This window comes from Oryctolagus cuniculus, chromosome 6 (genome assembly GCF_964237555.1).
Source record: "Oryctolagus cuniculus chromosome 6, mOryCun1.1, whole genome shotgun sequence".
In the NCBI taxonomy this organism is placed as follows: Eukaryota; Metazoa; Chordata; class Mammalia; order Lagomorpha; family Leporidae; genus Oryctolagus; species Oryctolagus cuniculus.
The window spans coordinates 115286639-115313555 of record NC_091437.1 but is presented as its reverse complement, the minus strand read 5'-3'; the positions used below and the strand labels follow the sequence as shown (position 1 = coordinate 115313555).

Genomic DNA, 26917 nt, shown 5'->3' with positions numbered 1-26917 from the left:
CTGACCACATACTAGGCCATAGAGCAAGTCTCAGCAAATTCAAAAGAACTGAAATCATACCAAGCAGCTTCTCAGGACAGTGGAATGAAGCTGGAAATTAGCAACTCAGGAATCCCTAGAGCATATGCAAACACATGGAGACTAAACAACATGCTCCTGAATGAACACTGGGTCATAGAAGAAATCAAAAGAGAAATCAAATACTTTCTGGAAGTAAATGAGTATAACAACACAACATATCAAAACTTATGGGATATTGCAAAAGCAGTGTTAAGAGAAAAGTTTATAGCAATAGCTACCTTATCAAGAAATTGGAAAGGCACCAAACAAATGAGTTATCAATGCATCTCAAGGATCTAGAAAAACTGCAGCAAACCAGATCCAAAACTAGTAGGAGAAGAGAAATATTAAAATTAGAGAAGAAATCGACAGGATTGAATCCAAAAAAAAAAATTACAAAAGATCAGCCACACGAAGAGCTGTTTTTTTTTTTTGAAAAAATAAACAAAATTGACACACCATTGTGTGTGGATTTCCACATGCAGAAGCATGAAGCAAGACCCTACCTTACACCTTACACAAAATTCCATTCAACATGGATTAAAGATCTAAATCTACGCCCAACACCATCAAATTATTAGAGAACATTGGAGAAACTCTGCAAGATATGGGCACAGGCAAAGACTTCTTGGAAAACACCCGAGAGGCATAGGCAGTCAAAGCCAAAATTAACAATAGGGATTACATCAAACTGAGAAGTTTCTGTACTGCAAAACAGTCAGGAAAGTGAAGAGGCAACCAACAGAATGAGAAAAAAATATTTGCAAATTATGCAATAGATAAAGGATTAATAACCAGAATCTACAAAGAAATCAAGAAACTCCACAACAAAAGAAACAACCTACTTAAGAGATAGGCCAAGGACCTCAATAGACAGTTTTCAAAAGAGGAAATCCAAATGGCCAACAGACACATGAAACAATGTTCAGGATCACTAGCAATCAGGGAAATGCAATACAATACCACAATGAGGTTTCACCTCACCCTGGTGAGAATGGCTCACATTCAGAAATCCACCAACAACAGATGCTGGCGAGGAGGTGGGGAAAAAGGGACACTAACCCACTGTTGGTGGGAATGCCACTGGTAAAGCCACTATGGAAGTCAGTCTGGAGATTCCTCAGAAACCTGAAGATAACCCTACCATACAACCCAGCCATCCCACTTCTTGGAATTTACCCAAAGGAAATTAAATTGGCAAATAAAAAAGCTGTCTGCACCTTAATGTTTATTGCAGTTCAATTCACAATAGCTAAGACCTGGAATCAACCTAAATGCCCATCAACAGTAGACTGGATAAAGAAATGATAGTAAAAAAAAAAAAAATGAAATCTGATCATTTGCAACAAAATGGAGAAATCTGGAAAACATTATGCTGAGTGAATTAAGCCAGTCCCAAAGGGACAAATATCATATGTTCTCCCTGATTGGTGACAACTAACCGAGCACCAAAAAGGAAACCTGTTGAAGTGAAATGGACACTATGAGAAACGTGACTTCATTAGCCCTTGTCCTGACTGTTCATGAACAACTTAATACTTTATCCCTTTCAGTATTTTTTTATTCTACCTAAGGCTTCCACAGCCTTGGCAGATCATGACAAGAGCCTAGGGTGATTACGGATGCCATAAACAAGAGTGTCAATTGCTAAATCAACAACAGGAGTCACTGTGCACTTACTCCCCATGTAGGATCTCTATCCTTAATGTGTTGTACTATGTGAATTAACAGTATAATTAGTACTCAAACAGAACTTTACACTTTGTGCTTCAGTGTGGGTGCAAACTGTTGAAATCTTTACTTATTATATACTAAACTGATCTTCTGTATATAAAGATAATTGAAAATGAATCTTGATGTGAATGAGATGGGATGGTTGTGGGTGGGAGGGAGGTTATGGGGGGAAAAGCCACTGTAATCCAAAAGCTATACTTTGGAAATTTATATTTATTAAATAAAAGTTAAAAAAAGAAAGAATATAACTGAAAGAGTGTTAAATACATACTAGTCACCTTCTTTATAGAGGTCTGTACAAAGTTTTACTGCATAAACAAAACAACATCTGTGTGTTTATTATAGGAAATGGTGGAGAAACAATGGAAAGTATTTATCAGAGAGGCAGAGGGATATAAAATATATATAAATATATTTTGAAGTTTATTTTGATGTTTACAATTCATACATCATATACTCCAGGAGAACAGCAAGATGAATAAAATCTTGTGTTTTCTGATAATTTAACTGAATTGTAAGAACAGTATTTTACATTGTTAAATGCTTCCAAGGTGTCTGGCCTTGAAAACTATTTCTTCATATTCACTGACTGTAAGGGTCTTTTCTTTTTTATTCCTTCTCTATTCAGTTATTTACATTTATTCTTCTCTTCCTCCTTCACAGACTAATGGTAAGATTACTTCAGGCATAATTCCAATAATGTGCATCCTAATCATAATGCCTTTTATAGACATTTCCTAATTACTTCCCTTTACTCCCCCTCACTTTACATGATTAACCTACAATGATTAACCTGCCTCTGTCCCCAACACAAGCTCCATATGACTCAAACTTCCTTATTTTGTTTCTATCCCTTACTCAGATTTCCCTGATGCTCTTTAAAATTATTTCCACCAAATTCTTTAAATTATCTAAATGACCATATGTCATTCCCACAGATGAAGAAGCACGTGGATATCTGTAAAGCAATTCATATCTTTCATGAAGCTTTCATATCTAATGTTTTGTGCTACTAAATATTAGAATAGGCATTTACCATCAAATACATTTTACTTATAAGAAATCTGAGCCATAATAAAAGCATGATGACTTCCTAACTGTCCAAATATACAGTGTAAACTATGTGACCTTTATAAGAACAAAAGTACTGTTCCTTTTTTATTCTCTATTTAACCACAGTGAAAAAAAATTTAATAGTGTAAATCATCAATTCTAATAGTAATAATATTTAGAAAACCATAGCTTCTCATCTGTAAAGCAAGTATTAAAAATATCCACCTCATATATTTAAAAAAGACTAACTCTATGCCTTAGTTTTAACCCTTATCTATAATTAGGAATACAACAGCACTTACTTTAGAGGGTCATTGAAAGCATTAAGTGAGTTACTAAATGTTTATCATTTGGAACATCTATGTAAAATAAGCACTCACTAAAAGTTGTTTAGAAAAAGAAAGAAGAAGGACTGAGGAAGGAGGAAACCAGGAATGGATTAAATTTAGAGCACATTTTTATGAATAAATGTTTTGATTTTTGCTTATTCTGTTCTTCAATACCTATTGTATTCTATGTCTTCATTTAGTAACTGTAGAACTTACAGCAATCATTGCAAAATGTTTATATAGTTCATAAGGAAGGAATTCTAGGTCCATGGTATAAAGTAATCCAACAGACTCAATCACCAAAGCTAGTTACCAAAAACGTTAATATCTGGGTAGGCTGCTATACAGTTTTAATGATATATGAAAAAGAAGCAAGTACTTCTTGGATAAGACCTCAGAAGCACAGGCAATAAAGGCAAAAATGGACAAATGGGATTATGTCAAGCTAAGAAGATTCTGCACAGTTAAGGAAACACTCAACAAAGTCCAGAGGCAATCAACAGAATGAGGAAAATATTTGCAAACTACACATTTGATAAAGGATTAATGTCAATGTATATATAAGAAGCTCAAGAAACTCAATAACAACAAAACAAGCAATCCAGTAAAGAAAAGGACTAAGGATATGAACAATTTTCAAGGGATGAGTACAAATTACCAACAGACACATGAGAAGATGCTCAGAATCACTAGCCAACAGGGAAATGCAAATAAAAACCACAATAAGGTTTCACCTCACCCCAGCTGGAATGACTATGATACAAAAATCAAAAAATAACAAATTTAGGTCCAGCATGGTGGTGTAGCCACCTGAGGTGTCAGCATCCTATATGGGCACCAGTTCAAGTCCCAGCTACTCCACTTCCAATCCAGCTCTTTACTATAGCCTGGGAAAGCAGTAGAAGATGGCCCAAGTCCGTGGGCCACTGCACCTATATGGGAGACCTAGAAGCAGCTCCTGGCTCCTTGCTTCAGATCAGCACAGCTTTGGCCATTGCGGCCATCTGGGGAGTGAACCAGAGGGTGGAAGTCGTCTTCTCTCTCTCTCTCTCAGCCTCTGCCTTTTTAACTCTGCTTTTCAAATAACTAAAGCCTTTAAAAAATAACAAATGCTGGCAATGATATGGGGAAAATGGTACGCTAATACACTGTTTGTGGAAATGTAAACTAGTACAACCATTATGGAAGACAGCATGGGGATTCCTCAGAAATCTGAAAATAGATCTACCATATGACCCAGTCATTCCACTCCTGGGAATTTACCCAAAGGAAATGAAATCAGTATTTGAAAGAGTTATCTGTACCCCCATGTTTATAGCAGCTCAACTAACTCACAATAGCTAAGATACAGAATCAACCTAGATGAATACCTGAAAAGGAATTCAGAAGAATGATATAAGATTACTCAAAAACAATGAAAAGCAAATTCATGAGTTAAAGAAATCCATACACAACATGGACGAAAAATTTTGCTGGGAGATAGATATTGAAGAGAAATCAAACTAATATAATACAAATGAAGAATCCAATATGCTAAATAAAAAATACAGTGGCAAGCCTTAACAGATTTGGTGAGGCAGAAAAAAGGCTAGGCTATCTGAGCAAGAAGACAAATCTTTGGTAATATCAATATCTCAAAAAAAAATACAGGAAGGAGGAAGGCAGTTGGGAGCATGGGTGGGAGAGAGGTTAGGGTGGGGAGTATCATTATGCTCTTAAATCTCTATATATGAAATTTATTTACCTTACATAAACAAAAAATTTTTAAAAATGAATAACCAGTAAGTCTGTTGAAGTATGTTCAATTAACATCTGTGATACCTACTCCTTGAAATATTGTTTGCTCTTATCTGAAGTTCATATTTGACTATCTTATATTTTATCAAGAAATGCAACTTGGGATGAATATTCAGATAACCTGCTCTTATGAAGTGAGCAACACACAATAGTAACATTTTGAGAGTAGATTCACATAGGATACAATGATTTAACGATATGAGAAAGAGTAAATTAACGAAGCTATAGATGGAAAGTAAGTATGTACTTTCCAAAAGGTCTTTTTCCAAGTACACCATTAATTATTTTTCTGAGAGTAAACATTTCCAGAAGTTCTGGTTATCCATCACTCTTCTGGTTTGTACTGAATTCCATTTAAGAAGGTTCCCAAACCTATTGGATTATTCAGTAGTCTTGAAATTGCTGTTGTTTGATTCTGATTCATGTAATATGCAATTGATCTACAACAAATAAATTTCACAGTGACCTGTTTAAAAAGAGAGAAGAAAAGAAATTCATGGCTCCCAGCCTCAGGCAGGCCCAGGAGATTGGAAATCTGTCTTTTCTTTCTCTCTCTCTCTCACTCTAATAAATAAAATGAATCAGTAAAACATTTTTTAAAAAAAATGAATTACAGACCAAATGGTAAAATTGAAAACTATGAAACTTCTAAAAAATGCAGATACTATTTATGAATGGTATGTTAGGCCAATAATTCTCAGACAGTTCTTAAAAAACAAAAGAAGGAACAAAAGAACGAAAAAGTACCTACATTGGACAGTATCAAACTTAAAAACTTTTCCTCTTCAGAAAATACTGCTAAGGACATGAAAAGATAAGACACAGATTAGGAACAAAATAAGTGCAAAATGTATAGAGTGGAATAAAAAATCTTTCAATTCAAAAGCAAGAATACAAAAAAAACAATTTTCAAAATAGACAAAAGATTTGAACAAATTTACTTCATCATAAAATAGATGCAAGTGATGAGTAAGTACATGAAAAGAAGCTCAGCATCATTAGTCATTAGGAAAAATATGCCAGCATCATACATGAGAAGCCACTGTAGAACTCCAGAATGGTTAAAATGTAAAAAATAAATAAATAAAAAATATAAAACCTAACAATAGCAAGTGTTGGCAAGGAGGAAGAGAAACTGAAATTTATGCACAGCTGTTGGGGATACAATACAGACAATCTGGGAAATAGTTTGGCAGATTTATCTAATTTATAAGTTTTTCTTCTCATCAAAAAACACTGCTAAGGAAATGAAAAGGCAAATCATAGACTGGGAAGCAACATCCTAAATAGTGTACTAGAACTAAACCATTTGGTTTTACCTCCATTTTAGCAAATAAAAAATTCTCTGTTAAAGCTATAATGTGGGGCTGGTGCTGTGGCATAACAGGTAAAGCTGCTGCTGGTGGTGCTGACATTCCATATGGGCCTGGTTCAAGTCCTGAATGCTCCATCTCCAGTTCAGCTCCCTGCTTATGTGCCTAGGAAAGCAGTAGAAAATGGCATAAGTGCTTGGACCCCTGCACCCACGTGGGAGACCTGGAAGAAGCTCCTGGCTCCTGGCTTCAACCTGGCCCAACACTAGTCATTGCAGCTCTTGGGGGAATGACCCAGTGGATGGAAGATCTGTCTTTCCCTCCTTCTCTCTATAACTCTGCCTTTCAAATTAAAAAAAAAAAATTCCATTTAACAAAGCTAACTTATACATTGATTTACTTTTTCTTTTTCTTTTTTTTTTTAATTTATTTGACAGGTAGAGTTACAGACAGTGAGAGAGAGAGACAGAGAGAAAGGTCTTCCTTCCATTGGTTCACTCCCCAAATGGCTGCAACGGCCAGCACACTGTGCCGATCCAAAACCAGAAGCCAGGTGCTTCTTCCTGGTCTCCCATGCGGGTGCAGGGGCCCAAGCACTTAGGCCATCCTCCACTGCCCTCCCCGGCCACAGCAGAGACTGGACTGGAAGAGGAGCAACCAGGACTAGAACCCGGCTCCCATATGGGATGACAGCACTGCAGGTAGAGGATTAACCAAGTGAGCCATGCACCAACCCCTCTTTTTTTAAGATTTTATTTCTTTATTTGAGAGGCAGAGTTAGAGAGAGAGGGAGAGACAGAGAGAAAGGTCTTCCTTCCATTGGTTCACTCTCCAAATGGCCACAATGGCCAGTGCTGTGCCGATCCAAAGCCAGGAGCCAGGAGCTTCTTCCTGGTCTCCCATGTTGCTGCAGGGGCCCAAGCACTGGACCATCTTCCACTGCTTTCCCAGGCCATAGCAGAGAGCTGGATTGGAAGAGGGGCAGACGGGACTAGAACCGGCGCCCATATGGGATGCCAATGCTGCAGGCGAAGGATTAACCTACTGTGCCACGGCCCCAGCCCCCACTTTTTCTTTATTTATATTTAGGTTTACAATTTTCTTGGATTTCAGACTGTTTCCCTATTGTAAATATAAAGTACTTGGGTTGCAAAGAGTATTATTGGTATGGACTGAATGTATTCTTATGTTGAAACCCTAATCTCCAAGTTACCTTTTAGCTTGCCCTTATATTCCCTAGATGACTGCCCAGATGTTAACTTGACTGACATCCTAGATGCTGGACCACCTTACATATTTATGCTCACAGACCACCATTGATTACTGCCCCCTGAAGTGACTTTCAGGTTACTCCCACTGATACGCTTGAGAGACCACTAACACTTGAGGTTCCTAACTTTTGATCTAACACCAGATTAGATTGAACTCTCCTCAACTCAGTGGACCAAGTTCTCCAAGTGCTGTCAGGTTATAGCATCAATAACTGACAGTAATCTTCAAAGACTAAAAACTGGCTTCTATATTTCAAAAATTCTTATCTAATATATTTTTAATGAAGGCCATAGAATTTTAATCCAATTTGATGAATAAAAATAGATCAAAGTCGATGTTAAAATGAAAGACAATAATGAGAAAAGAAGACAGAAATCAAGGGGCCCAGAGATGGGCAAGGGAAGTAATAAAAGTAACAATGAGGCAGAGAGAGGCAAGCGAGGAGAGAGACAGAAGAAGAGAGAAATACAGACCAGAAATGAAGAGAATACAGAGACATAAGCAATAGGTGTGGAGAAGCAAAATTCACACAGAGCAGACACCAGGGAAAGACACAGAGATCAAGATTCTTTGTATAGACAGGACAAGAAAGGAGTCAGCCCATTTTCCCTGATGTCCCATGCCAAGCTTATCCATCCTTCCCTGCTCCCCTCCCCCACAAAAAAATAAATAAATCAAGCTTGACCCAAACTCTAAATCTAAATCATATCTACCTTGCTGCAGTGGAAATGAGTGATGAGGGGACTTCAACTTAAATGGCACATGGAGGAAGGATGGAAGCTGTTAGCACCAAAAGAAACAAGGCTAGTGCCTCTCTAGCATCCTCTGCTTTTCTAAATCTGTTCTTAAGCTACTTCAAAGATTTGCCATGCTGCACAGAATTTGAACCTCTTAAGGCACAGAGGTAGGAGTCAGACAGCTCCAGGCCAATTTTCCTCCCCACTAGCACCAAAAGACAGTCTCTGAAAAGCATGAGGATTCTTCTTCCTGATCCTTATTCAGAATGCTCTCCACCCTCTCTGACAAAAATACCTTCATTCTTCAAGTCCTAACCTCAAATTACTCAGAGACAGTCTTGTATACGTCTGGGCTTCATGCATGTACCATGGCGCCTGGTTCACAAAAAGTCATCAGTCTGATAAGTGAATAAATGCACACTAGGTCTAGACATATAAGTATGCCCACATATGCATATATTACACATGCTTACTGTTTATACACACATGAACTTTTATAAGGAAGTTGTTCACAGTATAACAAAAATACTAACAAACAAAAGTTCTTCCCATAACTTCTCCATCAACCTATTCTCCCTCAAATGTTCTGACATCCGTGTTCACTGATATCATCATCCAAACCATGCATTCCAGCTAAGGACTCTCATCTAACACGTAAGGCCTGTAGACCTTATGTTCTAATTGCTTCCTACTTTACCTACCATGCCATCTATCCGCATGCCAAAAGAAGTACCAAACCCACTTGAATGGGTCTCCTATATTTTTCATTCCCCACATTGTTGCCATTAACCTTTCCAATCAAGTCATATTCTTCATCAGACATCCTCAATAGAATTCCAAAAGGAAATATCTTCCCATTTAACAGAAAATATCCTATTTTGGTATTGGAAAATTTCCCAAGTATACCCAACCCATTCCCCAAAATCATTTCTTGCCCTTCTCTCTTCCCATCTCTAACCATATAAACTTTCTCATCATTCTCTAAATGCTTTGGGTTTCCCTTTGAACAAGCCTCTGCCCATGAACATTCACATTTCCTTTCCCTCCTCTTTTTCCACATTTAGGACTTAGACAATTCAGCTGAAAGCACTACATCCCTCAATATAACCACCAACCCCAGGGAGAGTCAATCATTCCTGCCTATGTATTTCCAATGCTCTTCAATCATGTATTTGTTATAACTTGTATCATAATCGAGGTGATAACTTAATTATCTTTGTTTGCCATTACATTGTGACTTGTGCAAGTACAGGCTCTCATAGGGCTTGATACAGAACTTAACTCACAGTAGAAGCTCAATAAACATGCAAAGAATAAATAAACATACCTTTCTGTGCTTTAATTAGTTGCTTTCCAATTTCTAGCGTCACATAGGCCGTGCCATTTAGAACTATGTCACTTATCGTCTTCCAAGCATTAGGAGACAGTCTTTCAGAGGGGGAAATAAAATTTCCTGCTGCATTGTTTATCACGATCTAACACGTGAATAACAAAGGTTATAGAAACTGGCATGAGGAAGAATGTTCTCCCTCTAGGACTTTTATTTCTGAAACTATTAATACAAAACAATACAATAAAATTTCATTCAGCTTTGTTATCTGAATCTGTGACAGTCTCTTGTTATTTACCAAATTTCAAAATCCTGACCCCTGTCTTTAAATTAGAATAGACTCTATTATTAAGAAAACAAATACAGATTGATCACATTTACCATGTGACTATATTTCAAGGAATCTCAAGAAATGCATTTTAACATCCAGTGTTATTTTAGTTTCACTGATCCAATAAAACTCTTGCTTAGTGACCTTCACTATCAAAAAATATTCTGAATAGCTCCATGGCAGATTCAATATTACTGGTCAATCTCAAAATATCTTTAACATTAAAAAGTGCTTTCTTTGAAGCTAATGGAAGAAATGACTTCTCTCCAAAGAATGAACCAAACAACAGCAAAATATCCATGCATATCTCAGGTACTATAAAGAGAAATTCAGAATTTCTTATATTTTACTTGTTTGTATTATAAGAGAGAGAATCAAAATTATTAGGAAAATCAGAGCATACATCATTTAAATTAGATATTGTGCTCTTGGATAACTGCTCTTGTTATTTCACAATCTTATTAAATAAAGTGAAACCCAGTTTGTTCTATAATTATAAATGCACCCTTTAAATATTCCTAAAAGGAAGTAGTGCAGTCCACCTATACTGCTGCCTGCTTTAAATGGAGTTGGCATTTTCCCAGAGACAGAAAACAGGTGTTTCTCAGCACAAGACTTGCTCATATCAATATTTTACATCCTTTGTGCATCTTGATGGGTGTTATCCACATCAAACACCTCACACTTCGGCCTCATCACAATTGTACTTACATTGGGATGCCCTGCTACTTTGATCAGTTCTGACACTGCGTTCTGAACCATGTTAGGATCCCTCACATCACACTGAATGGCATGAACCTGAAAATAAAGCAGAAAAAGCATCCTATATTTTTCAGACTTCCTAAGGCAGAAATATGTGTGAAATATTTAAATATAATAATTGTTAAATCCACATTAAATGACTGATTTTTAATGTACCTTATTTCCAGTTTGAGAAGAAATTTGTTCTGCAGTAGCTTTCAAAACATCAACATTCCTGGAAATAAGTACAAGGTATTTTACATGAGTTCTAAAATGACTTCATATTTTATTTTCTTTTTAGTTCCCTAAATTAAAGAACTCATAGAATCTACAGCTTAAAGAAATGAATTTATGAGAAAGCATAAAAGTTGAATCAATACACAAATTGGGGGCTGGTGCTGTCGCTTACTAGGCCAAGCCTCCACCTGTGTGTGGTATGGGCATCTCATATGGGCTCCAATTTGTGTCCACACTGCTTCTCTTCAATCCAGCTCTTTGCTAATGGCATGGGAAAACAGTGGAAGGTCCAAGTACCTGGGCCCCTGCATCTGTGTGGGTGGCCTAGATGAAGATTCTGGTTTCAGATCAGCCCAGCTCTGGCCTTGTGGCCATTTGGGGAGTGAACCAGCGGATGGAAGAGATTTTTCTCTGTCTCTCTCTCTCTCTCTCTGTAATTCTACCTCTGAAATAAATAAAATCTTTAAAAAATATACAAATCAGTTTTAATAAATTCAATGTCTAAAAATTAAATTCAAATAATTTTATACATCTGATACTAATTATTTCATTAGTCACTTGTAAACCAGTTATTATAGCATTATCTACTCATAGCTTTAAATTATTTCCTTGATTATAATCATTGTATCTGCTCTTTTGCCCAAGCCAGCTTTACAAAGAAAACACATTCATGGTATAATGTCAGCAGGTCTTAGATCAAATTTAAAGTTTCAAATAATCTATACACATTCAGAGTCTTATATCCTTGAAAGAAACACAAAAATAAATCATGAATTTATATAGTAGTAAAATGAAAATACTGTAAAACTCTTGGAAACATTACAATATAAAAACACAAAAGTTCTGGCCAATTTATATTTGTGAATGACATAGTGACTATTGTTCAGATGACTATTTGGCCCACATAAATTTTACACCATTCAAAATCAGAGAAAAGGATGGATCTTCCTGACATCTTGAAAGCTCCAGACAGATATGCCTAAATAAGAACTTCCTTCTACATGGTAATACCCTTTCTATATTCACCACAATAGATGTTCTGAAAAATCTGTCTAACTTACAGAAAATAGGAGTACATCAAATATCCTAGTACAAAGTTAGTTATCAATTGATGCAGTAAAAGAATCACTTCTACTGAAAACAAAGAAGTCTCAATGTAGTATGTTTAAACCTCATCTTCATGAGCAGAAAAAACAATAAGCTATCACTGAATTTGGGAAATGTTAACATCATCAGCTCCATAATGTCACTACTTCTATCAACTCCATTTATAACTAACTTTTTCCAGGGAGGTCTGTTTAAACAATCTAAAGAATACAAGCATTTCATATAGGATTAAGATGTAAATCAACGCCTCTGGCACCTGTTTTCAATGGTACAGCACAGTTTCTTCTGTAGACTTTCAGCAAGTGGCTCAAGAGACTGACTTACCTGCTGGCTATCACACACTGAGCACCCAGGCTGGACAGGAAGGTCGTCATTGCTTTCCCAAGGCCAGTACCTCCCCCGGTAATGAATGCAACTTTTCCTTGAAAACTATTGGGTGGTAGCATCACTTTTTGAACTGGTGGAAAGAATTTAGCCTGGGAAGCTTCAATGTTTTGATATAATATCTTTGTCCCATAACTGAAAAACTAAAAAAAAGAAAAAAAAAAAAAGAATTGACATTTGCTCACAGGTACTTCCATAATAGAGATGAATTTTTTAAACTTATTCTTTAAAATTAATCAAAGTTTTGGATTAATACAAACTGCAAACATATAAAATTATATTTAATCATTTATGCTTTGTCTTTCTGAATGTTATGTTACATAATGAAATGGTTTTCAAAAATGGGCTTCAGAATTCCATGGTATGAGATAGAATTTTCTTTCTAGTAATAAATACTTCAAGTTATTTAAGCTCTCTGTGTCTCCATTGCTTCATCTAGAAAGAGATAAAGGAACAATAAAAGAACCCTCTTCACAGGATACTGTGAAGATTATACGAGTTATCATAAGTAAAGCACTCAGAGCAATGCAGGGCACACAGTAAGCACCCTAAAAATGTGAGCTTTACTCTTTGCAGATGTTTTGCTTAAATTTAACTTAATTTTTGTTAATTTATGTGAAAGGCAGAGAGACAGACTGAGAGACAGATAACACACACACATACACACACACAAACACACACAGATTTTCCATCTGCTGGTTCAAGCCAGGAACTCAATTGAGGTCTCTCATGTGAGTGACAGGAACTCAAGTGCTAGAGCATCACATGCTGCCTCCACATGTACGCATCAGCAGGAAGCTGGAATTGGAAGCGGAGCCAGGGTTCAAACCCAGGAACTCTGATGTAGGATACAGGCACCCAACACAGCATCTTTATCACTGTGCCAAATGCCCAGCCCTAAATTTAACTTTAAAAATTCACATAAAGCATCTTTGTCTTTTAACAGCAATAATTTAAGTAAAATCACAATTCATCTTTGAATCACTTAAGAAAATTATTTTAAAATTCTTTTTAAAGCTTGCTAAATCAAAGACCTCTTCTTATATTTTCTCCTGGCCAATGAACTTAGAATAGGTAAAATATTTAAAATAAGGGAGTGTGGGCATTGTAGTGCAGGGGGCTAAACTGCCTGGTGGGATACCCACTCCACATCCCTTACTGGAGTACCTGGGGTCAAGTCCTGCTTCCACTTCTGATCCAGCTTCCTGCTAATATGCACCCTGGAAGTAGCAGGTGATGACTCAAGTATTGTTATGTCCCCATCACCCATGTGGAAGACCCTGGTTGATTCTGGGCTCCTGGTTCAGCCTGGCTCAGCTCTGGCTGTTGTGGCATTTGGAGAGTGAATCAGCTGACTGAAGTTCTCTCTCTTTGTCATTCTGTACTTCAAATAAATAAATAAACTTAAAAAAGGGAAAATCATCCCATTCTAAACTAAAAATATTGATATTGCCCTATTTTATATTTTATAGCATATGCCCGCAATACTTGTAAACACCACTACCAGAGCTGGTGCAGTGTCATAGTGGGCTAAGCCTCTACCTGTGGTGCTGGCATCCACTATGGGCACCGGTTCTAGTCCCAGCTATTCCTCTTCCTATTCAGCTCTCTGCTATGGCCTGGGAAAGCAGTAGAAGATGGCCTAAATGCTTGGGCCCCTACACCCACATGGGAGACCCAGAAGAAGCTCCTGGCTCTGGATTGGCCCAGCTCCAGCCATTGTGGCCATTTGGCGAGTGAACCAGCAGATGAAGGTCTCTCTGTCTCTTCCTCACTCTGTCTGTAACTCTCTCTCTCAAAGTCTTAAAAAAAAAAAAAACTACTATTATCACATTTAACTATAAAAACAAACTTTAAGAGTTTAACATAATTAACAAATAGTTAACTTTCATAAAGTGGTGATCATGTACCAGAATTAGATAAACATTTAATCTTCGCAACCTAGTGAAGTCTTCAAAATGAACTATCTAGTGTTCACAATCCAGCCTTCACACTGAAATAGATACTATGTTTATCCCCATCAAACAGGAAAGGCTCACAGGACTTCAAAACATTGTGAAGGTCAAGGAGGGCATTTAGCATCTAATTAAGATGTCAGTTGGACCACCCACAGCCATGTTCTAGTGCTCCACTCCAGCTTCATGCTAATATGTACCCTGGGAGACAGCAAGTGATAGCTCAAACGGATGGGTCCCTGTCACCCATGTGTAAGACCCAGACTGTGTTCCCAGCTCCCAACTTCACCCTACCCCCTGCCCCCAGGACAATGGGCATTTGGGGGGTGAACCAACAGATCAAAGTGCACTTGCTCTGTGTCTCTGTCTCTCTGACTCTTAATAAGGTTTCTTCTTAATTATTATTTGTTAAATATTGTCAAAGTTACAGAATCAAGATTGGAAAGTATGCTAACAGGCTCTGAAGCCCTCTCCAATAACCACCTTGCATACTTCTCTCTATCTTCTTAACTCCGCTAAGTTTAGCAGTCACACCATGGAGTTTTGGGATAGTTCCCCACCAGAAACTGGTTCCAAGATTAAAACTCCAGACTCTTATCATTTGCTCCTAAAGTTTTCCTGAAAACTGAATAAGCTGCCATCAGTTGGTCTTGGGTATCTAGAAATTTATCTTATGGAAATAATTAGAGATGTGGTCAATGATTTAGGAAAAGGCTGTTTATCATCTGGAAGTTGTACAAGAAGTGCATATGATATGATGTAAAGTGGAAAAAGAAACAAATAACCATAAATAAAAACAAATGCTTAGGAAAAAGCAAGGAAATAACATAGAAGATTCAATATGTTCCACTTGCCACAGCATCCTAAAGTCTTTCCTCACAGCAGTTCCTTGGGTAAATTTTAGTTTTACTCCTATTTTATGGACAGAAAATTGAAATTGAAGCACAGAAAGACCAAGCAATTCACTTTTAAAGACAACTCATAACAATTTGCAAATTTCCACACCAGTCATATTTCTTTCCACTTCCTGTTGACCATTTTCTTTTTTATCTTTTTGCCAAAGCATGATAATACAGCAACCTACAATAACCTTTCTCTACATAAATGGCAATTTGACTTGAGGCTGCAACCTGCCTTCAGAACTATTACATGAAGATGATGAATCAGGAAGTGTGCACAAGTAGGCTGGTAAAATTGTCACTACCTAATAACAATGAAAAAAGGATTCCAATTTTCCAAAGGCACTGTCATAAATTTTTACTTATTGCTGACTTGTGTACAGAATCTGATGTGGTACTTTATGAAGGATAATTGAACAAGATATTTACATACAGAACTTCCTTTTTAGTTTATTTTACAACATTTTCCTCAACATCCTAGCTGACAGAGGAAAAAATATAAAACTAGCACATTTGATTTCATGGGTTGAAAATCACCCCAGCTTTGGCCATGGCTGTGGGTGAGATTCTGAGCCTAGAGCCACCAGGGGTCTCAGCTCACCTTCTACTGCTTCGATGTGGGGAGGTGAAACCTAGGCCCTGACAGGGGGGGAAAAAAGTAGCATATTTGATAATAATTGCTAATAAGTTTCTACAATATAGTGGTACTAGACGTAGCATGGTCTTACTTATTTGAACTAATCAACACTGATTTTAGGACTCAACTTCCCCACCAAACCAGAAGAAACTACATGCTCTTTTAATTCACATTACCCTCTGACAATTCAGCACATATATGTAAATATAAATTCAAGTCATTACTTTGCCTCAAAATAAGTTGTTCATTTCAACAATAAGATGCACAGAGCTGGGGTCTGCTTTGTGGCATAGTAAGTAGTCTAAGCCTCCGCCAGAGGTGCTGGCATCCCATATTGGCGCCGGTTTAGTCCGGGCTGCTCCTCTTCCAATACAGCTCTCTGCATATGGCCTGGGAAAGCAGTAGAAGATGGCCCTGGTGCTTGGACCCCTACACCCACATGGGAGACCCAGAAGAAGCTCCTGGCTCCTGGCTTTGGATCAGCCTAGTTCTGGCTGTGGTGGCCATTTGGGGAGTGAACCAGCAGATGGAAAACCTTTCTCTCTGTCTCTCCCTCTCTCTCTGTTAACTCTGCTTTTCAAATAAGATATATTTTTTAAAATGCACAGAGCTAACCAGACCTCACTGGATTATACTATATTCAATGTCCTATTTCTAAATAAATAAATAAATAAATAGGCATCCTGAAATAACATTTTGGCTGTTACTTTTTGACATAAAAAGTGGATACAAAATAAGCTTTTTTTGCCAAATCTTGTTTTACAGTTTTCCTGGAAACAAGTCTAGAAATAAGTTGTTTTTGAAAATGGAAGTAACACCTTTCAAATAACAGAACTGATTTCTCTACAGATCTTCAGTGCCCTAAAATTCTTAAAACTCTCTAAAGTCTTCCAATTTTGGCAATACAGATGTACTTTTTAGGGTTACAAGTTCTAAATCTACCCATACAAAAGTCAGCTGTCACCCACCTCTGCCTCCACACCCACAGCTCATAAACAGTATCTTCCTCCTTTCTGCACTGCTACATTATAGCAACCAAACTAAAGGGAAGGGATCATACTTGTAGATCTCAAATGGCAATTCAGAAAAGGTATTGAATTTGTCCCTTCCCTAGAGGACAACAATTTTGTTCTAGTAGAATTATACCTAAATTACTTATTTGTTTTGGGCATTCTAAAATGTTTAGAATAAATATCTAATATGGGGGGTAGTTTGTGTCCTACATCAACTGTGCTTTGTTATACCTGCCTAATGTTTTTAAAATTTGAAGCAACACTTAGACATCAGGAAAATCCTCATAAAAATCAGAAGTTCAGGGTTAGCATTCGATGCAGTGGTTAAGATGCCCCTTGGGACACCTGCATCCTATAAGAGCACCTGGTTCTAATCCCAGCTCCACTTCCAATCCAGCTTCCTGTTGATGAACACCCTGGAAGATGGCAGATGATGGCTCAAGTACTTAGGTCCCAGCCACTTTATCGAGGAGACCATGATTGAATTCCAGACTCCTGGCTTCAGCCTGGACCAGCCATAGCTATTGTAGGCATTTGGAGTATAAACTAGCATATGAAAGATCACTTTTCATCTCTCTCTCTCACTCTCACTCTCTCTCTCTCTCTCTTTCTCTCTCTCTCTGCCTTTCAAATAAAATGAAAATACAAAAATAAAATCTCATCTCTCAAAAATGTTGATGCCTTCCAGAGTCAAAAAGACAAAAATCAGTATCTTGACCCTGGCTTTCAAGTCACTGTAAATATGTCATCCTAACTCTACTTCCCACCAGTTCCACCAGAGAGGTAAACTCTGCACATATAAACCTTTTGACTTTCGCTAAACTTGCCAAGCTCTTCCCTCTTCTGGCCTTCACTTGTGCCTTCTCCTTAGCCTGAACCACTCGTTCTTCCTCAACTTTCAAGAATCAGAAAAATCAGGCAAATGTGTCAATACTTTGAAACTTTTTAAACATGTTAAATACAATCAATGAACACATCCCTTCACCAAGGCTTCTGAGCCAGGCTGTGAGCACTCAGGAAGCCTGGAACAGTTTCTCGTTCATCACTGCAATCATGTTTCTGGCAGCAATTAAGTATTCAGTAAATGTTGGGCTTACTGAATTTCATGTTGGTTGGCCAAACTCCAATTACACTGAAAAAGTACATGGATGCAGATGTACAGTCTTATTTGAATATATGGTGCAAATACAGCTCTTTACCATTTGTTCTAAAAAATTAAAATAGGGGACTGGGTTGTGTTGCAGTGGGTTAAGCTAGCACTTGTGACACAGGCATCCCATATGGGAGCACTGGTTCCAGGCCTGGCTACTCCACTTCCAATATAGCTTCCTGGTAATGAACCTGCAAAAGCAGTGGAAGATAGCCAAGTAGCTAGGCCCCTGCCACCCACATGGGAGACCTGGATGAAATTCGTGGGTCCGGCTACAGCTTGGCCCAGGCCCCACATTTGTGGCCTTTTGGGAAGTAAACCAGCAGATGGAAGATCTCTGTCTATCTCTCTCTGTGTGCCTCTCTATCTGTCACTCTGCCTTTCAAATGAACAGAGCTTCCTGGCAACACCCAGCACATGCTTCAGGGTATTCACTGAAAGAGCAGAAACTCCGCTAATCCACAGAGGCATAGTCAAAGATAAAAGCCATCACAGGGGAAAAAAATAAATAAATAAACCAACAAGTATCTCCACAAATGCCTAAAAATAAATGCAGCAATTCAAAAAATAATAAGGAAGGCAACATGACATCCCCAAAGGAACACGACAACATTTCATACTAGAATTTGAAAATGAAGATTAAAGAAATGCCAGAAACAGAATTTTAAAAATTGATCATGGGATTACGTAGAAGCAAATCCATAAACTGAAGAAATCCATATATGACATCAAAGAAAACTTTTCTCATGAAATTGAGATTTTTAAAGAGAAATCAAAATTAAATATTGGAAAGGAAGAATTCAATAGAACAAATAAAAAATGTGGTAGAAATCCTTAACAACAGACTCACTGAGGCAGAAGAAAGAATATCTGAATTAGAAGACAAGTCTCAGGAAGTTTTACAGTCAGACCAGAAAAAAAGAAATTAGAAAACTAAAAACAGTGTTGGATATTTATGGGATACTATTAAACAACCCAACATAGGGGTCTTAGGAGTTCTGGAAGGTATGAAAACAGAGAACAGATTAGAAGGCCTTTTTAGTGAAATAATTACAGAAAACTTTCTTAATTTGGAGAAAGAAAGGGACGTCCAAGTACATGAAGCACATAGAACTCCTAATAGACAGGACCAGAAAAAGATAGGTACCATGACAAATTGTAGTCAAACTCTCCATATTAAAACATAAAGAAAAGATTCTAAAATGTGTCAGATTACTTTCAGAGGGCCTCCAACTACACTCAGAGCAGATTTCTCAGAAACCCTACAGGCTAGGAGAGAATGCTGAGAGTATTCCAAGTCTTAAGAGAAATAACTGTCAACCCAGAATACTGTACCCTGGAAAGCTCTCATTTATGAATGAAGGTGAAATAAAGACCTCCCATAACAAATGGAAATTTTTAAGAATTTTTCAACACTTGTCCAGCCTGACAAAAGATGCTTAAGGATGTGCTGCTGCACGCAGGAAGACAGAAATATGGTCATCACGATGAAAGAAGGTAAAGGCAGAAAATCTCTCAGTAAAAATATAAAGGAAATCCAAAGTAAACAAAAGGAATCTATATGGATAAACTGCAAGGCCAAGTCGTTCCTTATCAATAATCAGCTTGAATGATATTAGCCTCAACTCTCCAGTTACAAACTTGGCTGAATGGATTAAAAAACAAAACCCAGTTATTTGCTGTCTATAAGAAATGCAGCTCACCAACAAAGATGCATGCAGACTGAAAGTGAAAAGATGGAAAGATATTCCATGCTAACAGAAACCAAAAAGGAGCCAGAGTAGCCATCCTAATATCAGACAAAATAGACTATAACACAAAAACTCTTAAAAGAGACAAGGAAGGGTACTATGTAATGATTAAGGGATCAATTCAACAGGAAGATGTGACTATAATAAATGTTTATGCACCTAATTACAGGGCACCTGACTATTTAAAAGAAATATTAACAGATCTAAAGAGAGACATAGACCCCCATACAATAGTAATGGGGAACTTCAATACCCTACTTTCAGCAATGGACAGATCAGCCACACAGAAAATCAGCAAGGGAACAACAGTAAATTGACACTGTAGTCCAAATAAACCTAATGGATATCTACCGAACTTTTCATCCTACAGCTCAGTTGCAGAACACACATTCTTCTCACCAGTGCCTAGAACTTTCTCTAGGATAGACCATATGCTAGGCCATAAGGCAAGTCTCAGCAAATTAAAAAAAATCGAAATCATACCATACATCTTTTCTGACCACAATGGAGTGAAGCTAAAAATCAACAACTCAAGAATCTTTAGAACATATGCAAACACATGGAGACTGAACAACATGCTCCTGAATGAACAGTGGGTTACAAAAGAAATCAAAAGAGAAATCAAAAAACTGTTGAGGAACAGTTTTTTGTTTTCATACTACTTGTTGAACTCTTTATATATAATCTTCTGTGTATAAAGTTAATTGAAAATAAATTTTAGTAAAAAAATAAGAATGGGAATAGGAGAGGGAGGAGGCAGAATGGTGGGAGTAGGGGTGGGAGGGCAGGTACTCTGGGAAGAATCACTATCCCTATGTTAAGTTGTATTTATGAAATGCATGAAGTTTGTATACCTTAAATAGAAGGTTTCTGGGGATAAAAATCCCAAACAGCTTTTTGCAAAATTTGACAGGCTTATCCTAAAATTGATATGGAAATGCAAGTGCCTCCAAACAGCCAAATATAATCAGTAAAGCTTTATCTATAACAGAAGAGACTAGAAAACAATCTATGTACATTTCCATAGGGGTCATATCCAATGGGCACATGCATATAACAATATGCTGTTAAATAAATCAATTATCTGCTAAAAGAAGAAACTAGCATTTACATGCTCTTGCTGCTGGAGCTGAATGTTAACACTGCTAGTGAAACATTGTTTATTCAATCACTCAACAAATATTTGCTGAATGTCAACAATGTGAAACATCATGTGTTAAGCAAAACCTCACGGTAAAGAAATACATATGATATGCTTCCATTCATGTGTATTTTTTCTAACTGAGGATATCTTCATGCATAAACTGAAATATGCATGGGAAGGATCCACAGGAAACTATTCATAGTAGCAACCTCTTGGAAGAGGGACTTACTACATTATCACTGCACATGCTTTCATACAGCTTGAATGTTCAACATGTGCATAAATTAGTATTTCATTAAAGACACTTAATAAATAATTAAATCATATATTGATGTATTTAGTGCAGGAAAGATGTAGAGCAAAACAACCTTACAGCAAGGAGAAAATGGCATAGAACTGATTTCATGATAAAGGCTTATATCTTACTTAAAGTGTAAATATTCTGTATCTGACATTTACATGAGAGCATACTGATAAATACCATTTCCCTATATTTTGGAGTTTGTTAGTATCCACCACTTTATGTCAAATTAATATTTTTGATCAAATTTACTCCAACTTAAATTCACATAAGAACTTTGCATAATGAGCTTTAACTGGAAAATAAAAATATTAACTTGTCAAACATAGGACATCATATTTTTTGAAAACTAAGTATGAAAAATTACATACTTTAATTCCAAAAGCACATCACATATTCCTAACCATAATGACCCTTCCATAAGTGCTCCCTAACTTATTTTGTCCAGTTACTAGAAGGTACATGTCTGTGCCATGCATGTATTCTTTTCCATGTCCAGACCATGGCTATTTCAGTGTGGTGTATGTGGTTTTTAGCTGGAGGCATCTGGTGGATGCTCTATTGGGTGTCCCAGTGCAGATAAGTACAGTTTTGTACAATGAAGGATTGTGTCATCCCAAATACCAACAGTGATGCTGCAAATTTTAAAAATACTCAAGTGCTCAAATTCTACCCCACACATGGCTTGCCATAGGCCATTAAGTTCACACTCGATGCTTCTGTGTATTGCTTGAGCATATCTAGCTGCTCCTGAACTTAAAGCAGGACACTGCACAGAGGCCATGGATATTCTGAGCTTTCGCAGAGCACAGATCTCGTTGCCACAGCAACTTGAAGGTAAGGCTGAGCAAATATAAAAGAAAAGTGCTTAGCCGGACTCTAAGCTCCAATAGCTAAGCTGAATTATACAATCGCCAGTAGCAAAACAGAAATTATACTTTTGAGCAACAATACATCTTATATCAGTGAATATGAGCCCTTGAAAAAGTAGCTGCTCTGTGCTACAGAGTGTAGTTCTCATTTTTATTACAGCTCTTATCCGCAGGTTAAAAGCCAGATATTTCCCCAATACTATACAATGAAGGGAGACAACATCAGACACAAATTAGGAGGCAGCTTGAAATTTTCAACTGCGATCTTCAATCTGCCCACCTCCCACTTAAGCCACATCTATTTTAATCCTCTGCTTTATTAGGCAAGACTAATGGGACTAACTTTCGTGAACAAAAAAATCAGACCCTCTGCTCTTGCAAAGGGCTTTGATTCAAGGTTTTGCTTACATGAAAAAGTATTAGAGATAAACATGACATCATGACTGGGTACACAGTGTAGTCATTTATTCATTTTCAGCAAGTTTTCATTGATCATTACTCTGCCCCCAAGCAGGCATCACTCTAGACAACAGTAAGGCAGCAGCAAACAGAATAGATGTCACTTTCTACCTTCCATGAGACTAACTTAAGGAGCACAAGGCATAAACAAATGGAATGAAATATATGGTACAAAATGATATGTAGGATCGGGGGAAATAGGGCATAGCAGAGAGGCAGAAGTTGCTAATTTGAATAAGGTGGCCAGCAACGACCTCAGTGAGATGGTGACATGTAAGCAAAGACCTGAAAGAGGAGAAGGATGAGTCACACGGTCTTAGGCCCAGGGAAGAGTAGAGCAAAGGCTCTAGAGGAACATGCCAAGTAGGTGGGGTAATCAGGCAGGAGGGCAGTGTGGCCAGTGTAGGAGGGAGAGAGGCAGGAGAGGTCAGTGAGGTAGAGGGGACTGGCTCATATGAGCCGAGTGAGCCAATTTGCAGTTACGCATTTATTCTGAGTGGGAAACACTGCCCAAGTGTAGAGTAGAAGACTGACATAATCTGCCCACGTGTTTACAGGACTGTTCCAGCTGCGACATTGCAAAGCAGTGGCAAGGTTGAAAGCTGGGAGACCAGTTCTGACACTAGGACAGCAGACTACTCACAAGATGATGATGGCTTAGGCCAGCAAGCTAATAACATGAGAAGTGATAGGAAGTTAGCAAATCCAACTGCTTGCAAGTGCCAGGGGCCCCAAAAGACAGAAACTCATTTATCACTGCTCTGTCTCACAACGCTTGGTCTGATCCCATCTTGCATCAGGCCCAGCCTCTTCACACTTTGACCTATTTCACCAAAAGCAGATAACCAATCTCCTTTTACTGAGATCATGGTCGTTCAGCTGAAAGTGTTTTCACCTCTGTCACCTTCACCTCACTTCCACTGTTACTATAGCACTGCCTTGGTATTTCAGAAAAAGTTAGATTAACTGTCAGCTCCAAAGAGGAAATGGAGACTTGTATGACAGCAGACAGTCCTCTGAGAGATAGTGAGGGCAAGAGCAATAAAAGGAGGGGACATTTAATATATTGACCAGCACCAGCTAGAAGTAATAAGTCGAGAGGAGCTGAAGATGACTGAGCTTTCTAGTTCACATGGCTGAGTGCAGTGATGCTCTAACAGAAATGACTGGGTAGACATGAAAAGACCCCAAGTAGAGGACTGATGCTAGCAGGTTCTGCACTAGAATTCCTGCTTCTGGGAGATCTGTGGAATATTCAGGTGAAGATATCTAAGCTGCAGTAGGGAATACAGTTTTGAAGCAGGATCCTCCAACAGCACCCGGGAGCTCTGGAAGTTCCGATTCTTCAGCTCCACACAGCACATCAAGTCTTCACCATCTGCTTCTTGTCCATCTCTCTTACCTCATTTCCCTTGAAACTCAAACTCAGAAAAACAAGGTACTCGGGATTTCCCGAACACAAAGGGTTTCCTCCAACCTTACCCTTACGCAAATTGCTCCCCACCATCACCCAACCCCAGCTCTAAGCACTCTGCCACCTTCCCCAACACTCAGGGAGAATGAACATTCTCTCCTCCACCTCTCTACCTGAATTATCTGGAAACCAGTGTAGGAGTCTCAGAGTCCACTAACACTCCAGGACTGACTTCACTCTCTCCACTCCTTCCTCCAGCTCCCTCTTCCATGTCCTCTCTCTCTCAGACACATTGTCCTCAAGCCAGAGGCAAACAACAAACAAAAACACATGGGTTCTGGGCCTCAGCATTGAACACTCAAACCATCAACTCCAGTTCCTATCATTCCTCAACAGCTCCAGTGCTGCCCTTGGTTCAGACCCTCATCACTTTTGTTTTCTCTTGCGCAGACTGTAACTCACATCTTACCTTATGCTGCTACTTTCCTGCTCAAAATTCTGACTCACCCCTATGATTCAAGACCGAACACCATGGCTGCCTAATCTATCATGTGAAAAAAGTGTGTTAGCAGTTGGCAGATTAAGTCTTCTACCTGGCCAAAGAAATTTTGCCTTTGGGTTTAGTGTGTTAAGATTTTCAAACTTGGCCGGCGCCGCAGCTCACTAGGCTAATCCTCCGCCTAGCGGCACCGGCACACCGGGTTCTAGTCCCGGTCGGGGCGCCGGATTCTGTCCCGGTTGCCCCTTTTCCAGGCCAGCTCTCTGCTGTGGCCAGGGAGTGCAGTGGAAGATGGCCCAAGTGCTTGGGCCCTGCACCCCATGGGAGACCAGGAAAAGTACCTGGCTCCTGGCTCCTGCCATCGGATCAGCGCGGTGTGCCGGCCGCAGAGCGCCGGCCGCAGCAGCCATTGGAGGGTGAACCAATGGCAAAGGAAGACCTTTCTCTCTGTCTCTCTCTCTCACTATCCACTCTGCCGGTAAAAAAAAAAAAAAAAAAAAAAAAAAAAAAAAAAAAAAAAAAAAAAGATTTTCAAACTTACGGGGTTGGTGTTGTGGTGCAATAGGCTAAGCCTCTGCCTGCAGTGCAGGCGTCCCATATGGGCGCTGGTTCCTATCCTAGCTGCACCACTCCTTATCCAGCTCTCTGCTATGGCCTGAGAGCAGCAGAAGATGGCCCAAGTGCTTGGGCCCCTGCACCTGCAAGGGAGACCCGGAGGAAGCTCCTGGCTCCTGGTGTCAGATCCGCCCAGCTTAGGCGGTTGTGGTCATTTAGGGGAATGAACCAGCAGATGGAAGTCCTTTCTCTTTGTCTCTCCCTCTCTCTCTCTCTAACTTTACCTCTCAAAGAAATAAATCTTTTAAAAACTTTCTCATGAATTTTAAAAAAGACTTTTAAATTTAATGGGACACGGGGCTGTCTTGGTTAGCACTGCTTTCCTTTTGTTTTATTTCTCTGCCCCTCTCTCCAGCTGTCTTCATTAGTATATTTTATGTGTATAATGGTCCCTGGAAAGACAGGTCCACAAAACAAAACAAGGGCATACAGGGAGAGGTGGAGGCCAGTAAGAGACCCACCTCCCCTCAGCTTGCTATCTGGGAAGGGGACCCTGTAGACAGCTCAGGTTTTCTTTTTCGTTAGCTTTTGCCTTTATGCTAAAATTTTTAATTCCGTGATCCGTCTTCATGTTTAACCCATAGGCGGATTTTCAGATAAAGCAAATGACCTCTTTGGAACCTGCTCCCCCACCCCGTACTTTGTCCACTCCACTTTCTACACTATCAGTGCTCAACTTTGAAACTTGCAAGAATGTGAAAACTTGGAAGCCGCGCCCTCCTTTGTCTCCTCTTCACATACCACAGCTTTTATCTGATGGTGGAATACGACCCCAGCCCCGCTCTCTCAGCCCGCCTGGCCTCGAGCGCCAGGGACGCCCCTTCCCCCCTCCTCGGGCTTCCAGGCGCCCTGTCACCTCCGCTTCCGCCTCCCCGCGCCCCGGGACACCCCGTCCGCTCTTCCAGAGTCTCCAGATTCCCCGTCACCGCTCCCCACGGCCCGGGGTAGCCCCGTCCCCTCTCCTCCAGCTGCGGGACGCCCTGTGCTCTCTGCTCGGTCTCCCCGCCCTGGGACCCCAGCCCTCGTTCCGCGCACCCCCGGACACCGCCGCCAGGGTCAGCAGGGCAAGGCGCTCGCGGGGAGCGAGCTGCGCCCCCTGGCCCTCCGCGCTGCCTTACCCGCCGAGGACCGAGGCCACAGGGCAGCCAGGACTCCCCAGCAGAGACAACCAGGCGCAAGGAGACCATGTTTCCCTCAGACCTGAGGCCGGAAAGCCGCACGCTCAGGGGGCGGGCCAGAAAAAGCAAAGTTCCGGGAGCTGGGCAGGGACTAGAGCCCCAAGGTCTGGGGTCTTGCCCACACGGAGCTAACCTGGAGGGGGCCTGCCCGCACCCCTCAGCCCCTCAGCTCAGCTGCCTTGTTCCTTTTCCGGCTCTCCAGGGCCCAGGATGATTTGTGGGGCGGGGAATGGTGATTGGGCGCTCCTGTGTGGGTGCAGGGACTCCTGCGGCATCTAAGGGCCCGAGGACCTCAGAAACGCAGGACATCCACGGGCTGATATCTCTTTGAGTCTTTATTTCTTAAGTGCGTGTTGCAGTTCGTGTAGCGTTCAATCACCCATTATCAGCATAATAATATCCTGGGTCAGAACCTCAGCCTCACTTTTCCTGAGGCGAAGCTTCTCAAAGCTCTGGGGCAGTCCCCTGGAGTCGCGGACTTGTCCAGGACACACCGCCCCCTGTCGCCGGACGCCGCGGGGCTCCCGCTCCAGCGCTGGCCTTGCAAAGGAGGGAGCCATTCAGGCATTAAACGCGAATGTTAGCCATTGACACGCTGCGGAAGC

General features: G+C 39.6%; 1 protein-coding gene and 1 non-coding gene across 4 annotated transcripts in view; one reads left to right on the top strand and one right to left on the bottom strand.

Annotated features, from left to right (window-relative positions):
* DECR1 (2,4-dienoyl-CoA reductase 1) overlaps window positions 1-26531 on the bottom strand; it is a 49166-nt gene extending 22635 nt beyond the window's left edge. Inside the window, exons 1-6 of one of the 3 annotated variants that reach the window (XM_051844622.2) lie at window positions 26253-26519; window positions 25061-25217; window positions 12366-12568; window positions 10875-10932; window positions 10668-10754; window positions 9623-9770 (exon numbers count right to left, since the gene is read on the bottom strand). In XM_051844622.2, the coding sequence (XP_051700582.2) occupies window positions 9623-9770; window positions 10668-10754; window positions 10875-10932; window positions 12366-12568; window positions 25061-25117 (553 nt within the window). In that variant the 5' untranslated portion in view covers window positions 25118-25217; window positions 26253-26519. Of the gene's footprint in view, window positions 1-9622; window positions 9771-10667; window positions 10755-10874; window positions 10933-12365; window positions 12569-25060; window positions 25218-26252 lie in introns of all 3 variants that reach the window. The other 2 variants (XM_002710572.5, XM_070075850.1) reach the window with 2 other exon arrangements.
* On the top strand, window positions 15801-15927 carry LOC127490882 (small nucleolar RNA ACA64). Its single transcript, XR_007919271.2, has one exon. It is a non-coding gene; the product is annotated as a small nucleolar RNA ACA64 (small nucleolar RNA).
* Window positions 26532-26917: the final 386 nt, after the last annotated feature.